General features: G+C 37.0%; 1 protein-coding gene across 2 annotated transcripts in view; it reads right to left on the bottom strand.

Annotated features, from left to right (window-relative positions):
* The window catches only part of PPP2R3B (protein phosphatase 2 regulatory subunit B''beta), a 113,095-nt gene extending 100,290 nt beyond the window's left edge, over positions 1 to 12,805 (bottom strand). For both annotated transcript variants that reach the window (XM_027859458.1, XM_027859459.1), the window contains exon 1: positions 12,258 to 12,805. In XM_027859458.1, the coding sequence (XP_027715259.1) occupies positions 12,258 to 12,605 (348 nt within the window). In that variant the 5' untranslated portion in view covers positions 12,606 to 12,805. The remainder of the gene's footprint in view (positions 1 to 12,257) is intronic.
* Between the last annotated feature and the right edge of the window lie 807 nt (positions 12,806 to 13,612).

Raw genomic sequence — 13,612 nt, 5'->3', positions numbered from 1 at the left:
AGGCCATTCTCCTCACACTAACAAACAAAACCTCAAGTCCTTGATGCAGATGACTCCCAAATTTAAAGCTCCAGACACAAGTTATGTAGTAGAGTGCTTTAATCTCAGGGCCCTCTTAGAGTGGGTTTGATGCTGGGATGAAATGAGGCACTCCATCAGTCATTGAACAAAGGAGGTTTACTTTGTTCAAACACAGCAAGGATCTACAGAAACAATACAGTGGCACTTCCTTCTTGGGATACAGACCCTCCTCATTTCCATCTAGAAATAGATGGCATAGCCAACACATCATCAAAGTATAGTGACTTTGGTGGTCTTAGGCAACCATTGAGTGTCACAGGTCCAACTACATGAAGCTGGGATGTTCCTGAGACCAGGAAGATGAGTCAGGGAAACTGTAGCCAATCAGGCTGCATGGGAGCAGCACGGGTCAGGGTAAGGGCAGGGAGGTTCAAGAAAAACAGAGAACTCAGGGACACTGAGTCAAGAAAATGCTAGTTCTATGACAACTAATCTTCTGACATCAAAACCTATATCTTTCTGGCAGTTCACATGAATGTTTCATTGACACCTCAAACAACTTAACTAGACTGAATGGATTTAATATAACATCTTGCCTATAATGCCTAAGCCTCCTTTCTAACTTCTCCACTTCAATCAATCAACAAGTGTTTCTTGAGGTTATGTACCAGGCTCTGAGAATACATAGCCATAAATGAAATATTTCTGTCTATCCTCTTGGTCACTCAGGCTAGAAAATCTGGAGTCACTGACTCCTTCAACAACTGAAACAACTCAACAACGACAAAAGATTAGACTTCAATGTTTCTGTTTATGTGTTAACCTACCTTGGCAATGTTTTATCAAATTGGCTTAATTTTTGTGCCCTGAAGGATTCTGATGGGGAGGGAAGAGAATTGGGAGAAGTGGGGCTCTGAAACCATACTATAAAGGCAATCTTTAAAGTAAACCTGATTTAATTGTGTTAGGGCAACTATGAGGAATGACTCTCTGAGGTTTCTTTATTTGCACAAAAAGTAACATGTTTTTATGCATGGGATAAACTAAGGGCTAACCTTGCTCTAGTAGCAAATATTCTCAAGCTATTATAAGCAGGGGCTACTACCCAAGCTTCTTCTAAGACAGAAGTTCTTAACCTGGGGGTCTGTAAACATGTTTTAAAATATATATTGATGCTGTATTTCAATGGAATTGGTTTCCTTTTATAATCTTGTGTATTTTATTTTATGCATATAAAACATTATTCTGAGGAAGGGGTCTATAGGCTTTACCCACCAGATTGATAAAAGGACCCATGACACAAAAAAAATAGATTATGAACCCCTTTTCTAAGAACTTAAGCCCATTCTACCTTAACACAATTCTGTTCAGCAAGTTCTGAGCTGCCAGCTATTCTCCCATCACCTCCTACTTTAGAGCTGACTGATTTTTGTCTTCTTCACTTAAACTCAATCCTGCCTCTTCTCCAATACCCTCAGGTGGACAATGTCAGGTATGTTTTGACATTAGTTTAATTAGTATTTAATGTATTTTCCTATCATAACCTTCCCCCTCCTTTTTTAATGCCCAAGCTTCACAAGGTTTGGCATTTCTAGGGGTCAACATGAAGAACAATTTGGACCAAATCTAACCCTCTGGGCCTCAGAACAATATGTACCTGACTGACCTGCAATAAACATTTCCTGCAGGCAATAAGAACATTGATCATGCAACCATCATAGCTAGTTATAGTCTTCTATTAAAAAAAAATTCTGAAATATTAATAATCCATTTCTACATATTAAATATTAATTTACCTAAACATGAATTAGCATCAGATAGGATTCCAATGGGACAAAAGCACTCTAAATATTTTTAGATCAATAATTTGCATCAAATTCTGTTATTTTGAACTTTTTCTAAATCTGTTAATAAAATTTGCCTTTTTGTTTGTCAGTCCTTTTTAAAAAGGACTGACAAACACCATATAATCGAGACTTTTCCTATTCCTTTGGAATCCTTTACTATATTTAGTGAGGAAGTATAAATTTTCAGGTGATCAATAAAATTAAGCAAAAGTTCTTTTTAAAGGCCTTCTATGAAATGGTTTGGGTTTCATTTTGATTTTTTGCATGTTAACTCAACTTGGTAATATCTATCACTACAAAACAAAGATTTCAAATAGAATGTTCTACTTATGAAAAAGTTCCCGTTCTATATTGAAATTTGACACATACTTTCAAAATAAAGCAGTTTTGAGCTATAAATTAGTATACAAACAAATATTTATGCTTTCTTTATAAGGCAGATGGATTTAGTAGACACGCATTTGGAATAGTCAGGAAGTGGTGCTCCCTAGAAGCTATAAAAGACCTATAATTTTGTTAAGCACGTTATTTTAAGAATTTACATAGAGAAAGTTAGAGCCAAACTGGCAGACTAAGGCAGGACCTGCCCGAACTCTTCCAAATTCACCTCCACGCAAGTATAAAATAACACCTCAAAACAAATTCTGGAGCAGCAGAACCAATAAAAGGATAGGATAAAACAATTTTCCAGCCCAGGACAACTTAGAAAATTGGCAGGAAAGGCCTCACTCAGGTAAAAAGGAAGTGCAGTCCAGGGCAGGTAGCTTCCAGGCAAGCCAGCAGTAGTCCTTGCTCTAGCAAGCCAGCAGTGAGGCTGCCTGCCCAAGTACAGGTCAGGCCCCTGGGCAGCAGGCTAGCAGTGAGGCCCTGACCTCTTGGCACAGAAGACCAGTGGCTAGTCCCCACACCCTCAGCTCAGCTGGTCAGCTTACAAGGCCCCATGTCCCCCAATGTAGCAGGCCACCTACAAGACCCTGTGCCCCCTGAACATCAAGACAGCTGTGAGGTCTCCTGCCCGTGGCATAAGAAGCTTAGAACAATGCCCCTTGTACCCAAAAAGCAAAGCCCAATTTTAAAAACCACAAAATAGGCTGGAAAATGAGCAAAGAACAAACAAAAAAACCAAACAAACCAACATGAACAAGGCTACTATAGCAACAGGGAAGTTCAAAACACAAATACGGAAGAGGACAACAATGCTAAAAACATCTACATGTGAAGCCTCAAAGAAAAGTGTGAATTGGTCTCAGGCCCACAAAGAACTCCTGGAAGAGGTCAAAAAGGATTTTAAACATTAAAGGAGAGAGACAGAAGAAAAATTAAGAAATGAAATAATAGTGATGCAACAGAAGCATGAAAAAAGAGCCAACAGCTTGGTAAAGGAACCACAAAAAAAAAAAGTGTGCAAAAATTCGCTGAAGAAAACTCCTTAAAAAATAGAACTGGCTAAAGGGAAAGGAGGTACAAAAATCTACTGAAGAAAATGACTCCTTAAAAAGTAGAATGGGCCAAATGGAAAAGGAAGTTAAAAAAAGCTCAATGAAGGAAATAACTCCTTAAAATTTATTCTTGGGCAGCAGAAACTAATGACTACGAAACAGCAAGAAACAAAGTCAAAAGAATAAAAAAATAGAAAATGTGAAATTTCTCATTAGAAAAAGAAATCACCTGGAAAATAGATGCATGAGAGATAATTTAAAGAATTATTAGACCACCTGAAAGCCAAGACCCAAAAGGAAAATAGCCTGGACATCGTATTTCAAGAAATTATCAATGAAAACTACCCTAATAATATAGATAATAGACAGATAATCTAGAACAAGAGGACAGAATAGAAACTGAAAGAATCCATTGATCACCTCCTGAAAGAAATCCTAAAATGAAAACTCCCAGGAATATTATAATCAAATTTCAGAGCTCCCAGGTCAAGGAGAAAATACTGCAAGCAGTCAGAAAGAAACAATACAAATATTGTAAAGCCATAGTCAGGATTACACAGGGTTTAGCAGCTTCTACATTAATATGGATGGGAGGACTTGATATTCTGGAAGGGAAAGGAGCTAGGATTACCACCAAGAATCACCTACCCAGAAAAATTGAGTTCAATGAAATAGAAGACTTTCAATCATTTCTGATGAAAAGACCAGAACTGAACAGAAAATCCAATTTTCAAATACAAGACTCAAGTAAAGCATAAAAAGGTAAAAAAAGAAAGAAAAAATATAAGGGATTCAAAAAGGTTAAGATGAGATCCCTACAAAGAAAGATACTTGTAACTCTTAAGAACTTTATCATCATTAGGCCAGAAGGTATATACACAGACAGAGGGCACAAGTGTGAGCTGAACGAAGGACAAACAACAACAATGGGATGAAGCAGAATCTATTATGCTTCAGTTGAAGTAAAAAAAGCAGAGGTAGCAATTATGATCTCAGACAAAGCAAAAGCAAAAATAGATCTAATTAAAAGACATAAGGAAGGAAACTACATCTTGCTAAAAGTTACCATAGACTATGAAGTAATATCAATACTAAATACATATGCACCAAATGGTAGAGCATCCAAATTTGTAAAGGAGAAGTTAAATGAGTTACAGGAGAAAATTGATAGTAAAACTGAGCTAGTGAGGGTCCCCAACCTTCCCCTCTCAGAACTAGATAAATTTAACCAAGAAATAAACAAGAAAGGAGGTGAATAGAATTTTAGAAAAGTTAGATATAACAGACCTCTTGAACTGAATGGGGATAGAAAGGACTATACATTTTTCTCCATGGTACAAAGCAACTACACAAAAACTGACCATGCATTAGGGTATATAAACCTCACAACCAAATGAAGAAAGGCAGAAATATTAAACGTATCTTTTTTAGATCACAATGCAATAAAAATTGCATTCAATACAGGGCCATGGAAAGATAGATTAAAAATTAATTGGAAACTAAATAATCTAATCCCAAAGAATGAGTGGGTCAAAGAAAAAATCATAGAAATACTCAATATTTTTACTAAAGAGAATGACAATAATGAAACAATATACCGAAATTCATGAGATGCAATCAAAGCAGTACTTAGGGGAAAATTTATATCTCTAAATGGTTACATCAATAAAACAGAAAAACAGATAAATGACCTGGGCATGCAACTAAAAAACCAACAAATTAAAAATCCCCAATTAAAGACCAAATTGGAAATTATGAAAATCAAAGGAGAGACTAATAAAAATTGAAAGTCAGAAAGCTGTTGAACTAATAAATAAAATTAGAAGTTAGTTTTATGAAAAAAAACCCCAACAAAATAGATAAACCATTAGTTAATTTGATTTTAAAAAAAGGAAGAAGAAAAGCAAATTATCAGTATCAACAATGGAAAGTGGAAATTGAGTGGAAGTCCACGTTCACTACCAATGAAGGGGAAATTAAAGCAATTATTAGGAGCTATTTTGCCCAATTATATGCTAATAAATCTGACAGTCCAAGCAAAGTGGATGAATATTTTCAAAAATATAAATTGCCCAGATTAATAGAAGAGGAAATAGAATATTTAAATAACCCCATCTCAGAAAAAGAACTTGAATAAGCCATCAGTGACCTTCTTAAGAAAAAATACCCGGGGCAGATGGATTCACAAGTATTCTACCAAACATTTAAAGAACAATTAATCCCAATACTATATAAACTACTAGAAAAACAGGCAACGAAAGTCTTACCAAATTCCTTTTATGATAAAATATGCTGCTGATACCTAAACCAGGAAAAGTGAAAACAGAGAAATAAAACTATAGACCAATTTCCCTAATGAACATTGATGGAAAACTTTTAAATAAAATACTAACAAGGACATTACAGCAATATATCACAAGGATCATACACTGTGACCAGGTGGGATATATACCAGGAATGCAGGGCTGGCTCAATATTAAGAAAACTATCAGCATAATCAACCATATCAATAACAAAACCAACAGAAATAATATGATTATCTCAACAGATGAAGAAAAAGTTTTTGACAAAAGACAACATTCATTCCTAATAAAAACTTCAGAGAGCATAAGAATAAATGGAGCTTCCTTTAAAATGATAAGTAGCATCTATGTAAAGCCATCAGTAAACATTACGTAATGGGGTTAAGATAGAAACCTTTCCAGTAAGATCTGGGGTGAAGCAAGGATGCCCATTATCAACACTATTATTCAATATTTTACTAGAAATGTTAGCTACACTAATAAAAGAAGAAAAAGAAACTGAAGGAATTAAAATAGGTAACAAGGAAACAAAACTATCACTCTTTGTAGATGATATGATGGTATACTTAGAGAAGCCCAGAAAATCAATTAAAAAACTACTTGAAATAATTAACAACTTTAGCAAAGTTTCAAGATATAAAATAAACCCACATAAATCATCAGCATTTATGTACATCACCAACAAAGCCCAGCAGCAAGAGAAAGAGAATCCATTTAAAGTAACTGTAGGCAATATAAAATACTTGGGAGTCTACCTGCTAAGACAAACCCAGCAACTACATGAACCTAATTACAAAACACTTTTAATACAAAGTCAGATCTAAACAACTAGAAAAATATCAATTGCTCATGGGTAGGCTGAGCTGATATAATAAAAATGACAATTCTACCTAAATTAATTTACTTATTCAGTGCCACACCAATCAAACTACCAAAAAATTATTTTATAGAGCTAGAAAAAATAACAAAGTTCATCTGGAAGAACAAAGGTCAAGAATATCAAAGGAATTAATAAAAAAAAAAAGTAACATGAAGGAAGGTGCCCTCGTAGTACCATATTTCAAACTATATTACAAAGCAGTCATCATTAATACGATCTGATACTGGCTAAGAAATATAGTGGTGGATCAGTGGACTAGATTAGTTACACAAAAGCAGTCTAGTGTTTGATAAACCCAAAGACCCAAGAAGAACTCACTATTTCACAAAAACTGCTAGGAAAACTAGAAAACATATGGCAGAAACTAAGTACTGACCAGGGGTGGAGAACCTGTGGCCTCAAGGCCACATGTAGCCCTCTAGGTCCTCAAATACGACCCTTTGACCAAATGCAAACTGTTCTGTGAGGTCTGCATTCAGTCAATGGGCCGCACTTGAGGACACAGAGAGCCACATGTGGTCTCAAGGCCACAGGTTCTCCACCCCTGGTAGAGACCAACATCTTACACCATATCAATATAATGTCAAAATGGGCACATGATTTAAGCATAAAGGATGATACCCTTAACCTTATACCTGTCAGATCTATGAAGAAGAAAAGAATTTATGACCAAACAAGAGATAGACAGTATTATGAGATATAAAATGGATAATTTTTATTATATTAAATTTAAAAGGTTTTGCACAAACAAAACCAAATGCAATCAAGAAGTAGAAGGAAAGCAAAAAACTGGGAAAAAAAATTTTACAGCAAATTTCCCCAATAAAAGCCTCATTTCTTAAATATATAGAGAATGAAATCAAATTTATAAGAATACAAGTCATTCCCTAATTGATAAATGGTCAAAGCGCATGAACAGGCCATTTTCAAACAAAAAAATCAAAGCTATCTACAGTTATAAGAAAAAATCCTCTAAATCATTACTGACTAAAGAAATGCAAATTAAAACCACTCTGAAATACCACCTCAAACCTATCACATTGGCTAATATGACAGGATAGGAAAATAATAAATGTTGGAGGGGATATGGGAAAATTGGGACACTAATGCACCACTGGTGGAGTTGTGAACTGATCCAATCATTCTGAAGAGCAATTTGGACCCACGCCCAAAAGGCTATAAAACTGTGCATACCCTTTGATCCAGCAATACCACTTCTAGGTCTGTATCACAGAGAGATCATAAAAAAGGGAAAAGGATCCACATGTACAAAAATATTTATAACAGGTCTTTTTGTGGTGGCAAAGAAGTGGAAATTGAGAGGATGTCCATCAACTGGGGAATGGCCGAACATGTTGTAGTATATGAATGAGATGGAATATTATTGTGCCATAAGAAATGACAAGCAGGATAATTTCATAAAAACCTGGAAAGATTTACATGAACTGATTCAAAGTGAAGTGAGAAGAACCAGAACATTCTACATAGTAACAGCAATATAAGGATGATCAGTTGTGAATAAATTAACTATTCTCAGCAAAAATAATGACCTAAGACAATTCCAAAGGACTTATGATGAAAAATGCTATCCATCCCCAGAGAACAAACTTGTGGGAATCTGAATACAGACTGAAGCCTATTAGTTTTTCACCATGTGGTGAGGTTAGGGGGAGGAGTGTTGGTCTGTCTTCTTTCACGACTAACATGGAAATGTTTTGCATAATTGTACCTGTATAACTTATATTAAATTGCTTACTGTCTCAGGGAGGAGATAGGAGGAGAGGATTTGGAACTCAAATTTTTAAAAGATGAATGTTAAAAATTGTTTTTACATGTAATTGGAAAAAAATAAAGCAATAAAAGTAATTTATGCAAAGAATATAAACATTTCTAACACATAGCTGTTTTTCTTTTATAAAACAATAAGTTTAAAAAACAAATTTGACTCAACAAACTGAACCACACTACCACCTGAACCTGTAAGTAGACATCTCTTTTACAAAGGCCAAAATGAGAAAGGAGGTACAACTGCTGGTTAAGGTACTAATTGCCTGAACCTTAATCTTTTTATCCCAGTAACAGTTTCTTCTGTGAAGAAGTAAAGAGAAATAATGCCAGTTAAAGTCTTTCCCTCTAATACTTTTTAAAAGTGCAGTCAATGTTCTGAGATAATAACTTAACTTGATAGTAAATGTTCAGACAGTTCCATGAAAGGATATTTGACATGTCAAATAAGCCAGCTGTAGACACCTGTGCCATTCATTGTATGATTTTTCTTTCAAAACTGAGAAATTTTGTACAATAAAGTAAATGAAATGGCAGCAGGACATAGTGGATAGGGTGAGCCTCAGAGTCAGAAATCACAAGATTTCATTTCATTTAGTTCAGATGCAAAATAATTAATGACTAAACGGTAGCTGCAATGAGAAAAAAAAAGATAAGAAAAGTAGAGAAGTCATTCAGGAAAAAAAAAATCAGTAGTAACTGTTTTGGTATGTTAGAGTAAAATCAAAGAACGCTTCTTGAATTTTTTGAGGCTGGTTAATCTCAAAGTCAAAGGTTTTTAACCTGGGATTAGAACTGTGGATAGGTATCAATTTGGATAAAAAAAAATTGCATTTTTATTCCACTTAATCTCTAACTGAAATTTAGCGCTTTTTAAAATTATAAACATAGGCAACAAACATTATTCTGAGAAGGTGTCCACAGGCTTCACCAGACTCCCAAAGGAGTCAATGACACTTAAAGTTAAGAACCCCTACCACAAGCCTGTAAGTTGCAGGGAAGACATTGAAGTTCTTCATTATCAGTCACCTATACCGATGAATCCATCAATCAATGAACAATTATCAAGCACCTGATTTCACAGGTCAAGTAAAAAAAGAAAAAGTAAAAAGCATTGAGATCTTATAGAAGGAAAGCTTAAGGAATACAGCAATAACCCCTACTTGAAACTATAATCTTTCTCTATTGTGTGAATGGGAAGAAAACTGAATACAGATAACCAAAACCTGCTATCTGTATTTTGTTTTGAAACAGAATGTGATGTATTTTTTCAGCACACTGGCTTTCTCCATATTATTACATAGGGTAAGGCTGCTTGGAATGGAAGTGCTCTATACGGGAGAAGGAAAATAAGCTGAGATAAAATTGACTTTGCCATATGGCTGCTTTATTTACATAAAATCTTACGTTTGTGTATAAATACAGCTATGTTGTAATTGGTACTAATTACGAATTCTCCTTTAGTGTTGTATTATTTGAATTTGTACTGCCTATTTCCATTGGGATGGAACAAATCACCACATTTTACATAATTGTAAGTTTGACCATGCAACCTCTTTAGGGAATTCATTATTCACACTGGCTATATTTCCCATTTACCAAAGGATATACATGGAAGTGGGAGAGATGTTTACTATATTAGAGTTTATCTGAAACATTCTCTCTTTCTTTGCATTTTCCAACCCACCTCCAACTCCAAGACTGTAAATTCTTCTTAAAGCTTATCTTCATGCACTTTCTAGAACTTTGTTTGAAAAGAGTTTACAAAATATATTGTTTACTGACAATAATTTCTTACTACAATATTCTTGAAGTTAAAGTTTTTACATCTCTTTCTGACAAGAATCTGGAGCTGTTTAAAGCTTATGCAATCACTGGAAGGTAGGTCACAACCCCTCTGGGTCTCAGTTTCCTAATTTGTAAAATGTGGGGCTTAGCTAGATGGTCTCTGAGGTTCCTTCTTTCTAGATATATGATTTTCTGATTTCTTCTCCCCCAAAACTAGTTACCACTATTTGTATTAATGTCACCATCATTTCCCCAGTTACCCAGACTCAAAATTCAATTAGCATTCTTTGATTTTTCCCTAACATACCACACCATATCAGCTACTATTGACTTTTTTCTGAACTTCTCTACCTTTCTTACCTTTTTTTCTCATAGCAGCTACTAGTTTAGTCATTAGTTATCTTCCATCTGAAATAAATTCGTTTTTAAATGTTCTTTTTCTCTTTCTTCCATCCTGCAAACCACTATCAGATGAATTTAAAACACTACTTCTATCAAAGATGGAACTGTGTAGTGAAAACAACATTGGACTCTAACTCACAACACTTAAGTCTGAGCCTGGCTCTGCCACTTATTGTGTAACTGTGGGCAAGTCATTTAAATTCTCTGTGTTTTCATCTGTAAAATAGGAATATTTGCACTATCTATTAAACCGAGTGATTGGGAAGAAAGTGCTTTGCAAACCTTGAAGTATTTTTTTTTTTTAATTTTTAGGCAATTTGGGTTAAGTGACTTGCCCAGGGTCACACAGCCAGTAAGTGTCAAGTGTTTGGTCTGACTCCGAATTTGAACTCTGGTCCTCCTGACTTCAGGGCCAGTGCTCTATCCACTGCGCCACCTAGCTGCCCCAAACCTTTCAGTATTATACAAATATGAATTATAATTAGTAGAGGACAATGATGTCCAACCACTTTAAGACGTACTATCACTGTGTGATATGGCTTTCCCTTCTGTACTTGTGCTATAAAGCACGTTTATTTTTTTAATTAAAGATTAAAATAAATTTCGTTTTCAAAATTCTTGACACAACTGAGGTAAGTGGAAACACATGAGGATTAGAATTCAAATGGTGAAACATATTCTATTACCTGGGGAAAATCTGCCACTATTAAAGAAACTATTTCTGGGCTCTCATCCCAAATGAGTTTTCTCAGGCAGGTAACTGCCTCTCTAGAGCTTGGTTTCCTTATCAGTAAAATAAGATGGTTGGATTAGAGATAGAAGAAATCTTCCATCTCTCAAATTCTATGATTCCATATTTTTTTTTCTGATATTCCTTCAAAATTATTTTTTCCAGTATCTTTTTGTCTTTGTGTTCTCCCTTCCTAACCTTGTGTGTAGTTGGATGCTGGTTGGACTGGATACCTACATGAAAATCTGCTGAATTTAATGGTAACCAATGACTGACAACTTTTCTTTGAAGAATGGGTAAAACTATCCATTTCTTTATTGTCAGGAATACTTCTGCTGAGGAGACTTTTTTTTTTACTCAGCGTCTAATTCCACTACTTATGGTAACTCAACGCCACATTATAAAACTATGATAATGAAACATAATGCTCAATTGTAGGCTGTAACTTAATTTTGCAGCTTTAGAAATACCGTAGAAACAGTGCTTTCGTATTAAATCATACATTTTCTTTGACGTTTAAAGAAAACATTCAAAAAATAGAGCACTGTTTAGATAACTCGAAAACGACAAATTATTTCTATACATATTACAAAACAGTAGAGACCATACTATTTACAAAATAAGAGTATAAAACTAACAAAATACTCAGAAAATTTAGTTACTGTATGTTCAACATTCTGTCAAGGTAAGGAAAATCTCTACCTTCTTCGGCCGAACTATATACACAGTAGTTTATTCTCATGAAAACAATTAACACCTAACTTGAGAAATGAATGAATGATAGAGAGCAATTCCATGCATATTAAAACTCCCAATTAAGAATAATCGGGCTATGAATGTTATCAGTAACAAAATCCACTCAAATCGCCTCTCAGAAATTTAGACTCTTGCTTGAAAACAAATTTCCAATTCCATTTTTCTTGTTTACGTCAGACTTAACTCCCGCAACCTCAACCAATGGAAATCACGGATTCAAAGTCACACATCAAATCTGCAAACCAAATAAATGAATGAGCCTCTGCATTTTGTCATTTAGGAAATGTTTTAAGAAGAAAAACTTACTACTCTTGTCCCTGTAGATCTACGAGTGCCCCGAACATGTGGCCCACTTCTGGAACTAGTTGAAGTACCCAGGGGCAGTGCAGTGGACGCACAAGAAAGACTGGAAGGTGTCACCAGGGGAGCCATCAGATTATCTAATATGTTTTGCTTGGAGTTTGCGATTTTAGTGGTCAAGAAAGGCTCACTGTCCCCGGTACTTCCACTACCAATGTCTATCCTCTCAGTATTCTTGATTCTTTTCAAGCAGTCCTTGAGCATCACTTGCGTGTTGGTCTCACTCAACCAGCACAGGAACAACTCGTCCACTTTCATCTTTAGCACTGGCTGCAGAACTTTGCCAGTTGGCATTTTTGTTTGTCTTTTACTTGCTCTTATTGTTGTTTTTTCTTTCCTTTCCCCTGGTCCCCCTTCCTCCTCTTTCTCCACCACCAGCACTGCTACCACCTGCACCCGCTTTTTCCGGCTCCGAGGACGGAGGCCGGCCTGTCTAAACTAAAGGCTGTTCACAGCCACGACCCCTGCCCCTTCCCCTCCTCCTCACACGCACCGCCTGGGCGCCGGCCTGGGAGTAGGGGGTGATTTCGGGGGGGGGGGGGAACACGAGGTCAAACGGAGGAGGGCGGGGCGGCCCCGCAGGCCGAGCGGACGAGGGCACGGGCGGCCCCGGGGCCTCCCGAGGAGGCAGCAGCGTCCAACCACCTCGGGGGCAGCTGCGGGGGAACGGAGCCGGGCGCGGGGCTGAGCGCATTGGCTGCTCGGCTTCCCCAGGGGCCCGGCGAGGTAGGACCAGGAGGCTCCGACGAGAGCGGAAGCGAACAGAAAGCCTGCCCAGGGCAGCTTCAAAACGGGCGCCCCCAGTCCCGCTCCAGAAGGATGTGGCCGCCGCAGGCCGCCGCACGCTGCCGGCGTCGGCACGTCGCCGCACGCCGTCCGTGACGCCATTACGCGGCGTCCCCTTTCCGTATAAAGGAGGCAAGCGGGAGCGGTTACGTTATCGCTGGGAGAGGCATTAGGGAAGGTCTGCATATTTGCAGTTTTAGAGACTCATTCTGAGCCAGGGAGCGTGACCTGTTTGAGGACTGGAACCGCCAAAGGATCTCTCTACTTAAGGCGGGAGGGAAGGTCTGGGCATGCGCGCGCTTGGAAGCCTTGAGAAAAGGACGCCCTCCTAGGAAATTAAATAATTAAATTAATCCAGGAAGTGGATGGAATGGGTGGTTACAGGTGAATTAATTAATTGCAGTGAGAGCCGCTACAGAGTGAGGCACTGGCGTGGATTTTTATTGTAAATGAGCTTATTAAGTTCTTCATCTCAAGGAGATTACTTTTTTTTCTTTTTTACCTTTGTATGCCCA

Source organism: Vombatus ursinus, unplaced genomic scaffold (assembly GCF_900497805.2).
Source record: "Vombatus ursinus unplaced genomic scaffold, bare-nosed wombat genome assembly UNPS02014168.1, whole genome shotgun sequence".
Lineage (NCBI taxonomy): Eukaryota > Metazoa > Chordata > Mammalia > Diprotodontia > Vombatidae > Vombatus > Vombatus ursinus.
The sequence above is the reverse complement of the archived record's forward strand: the minus strand, read 5'-3'. Positions and strand labels throughout refer to the sequence as shown.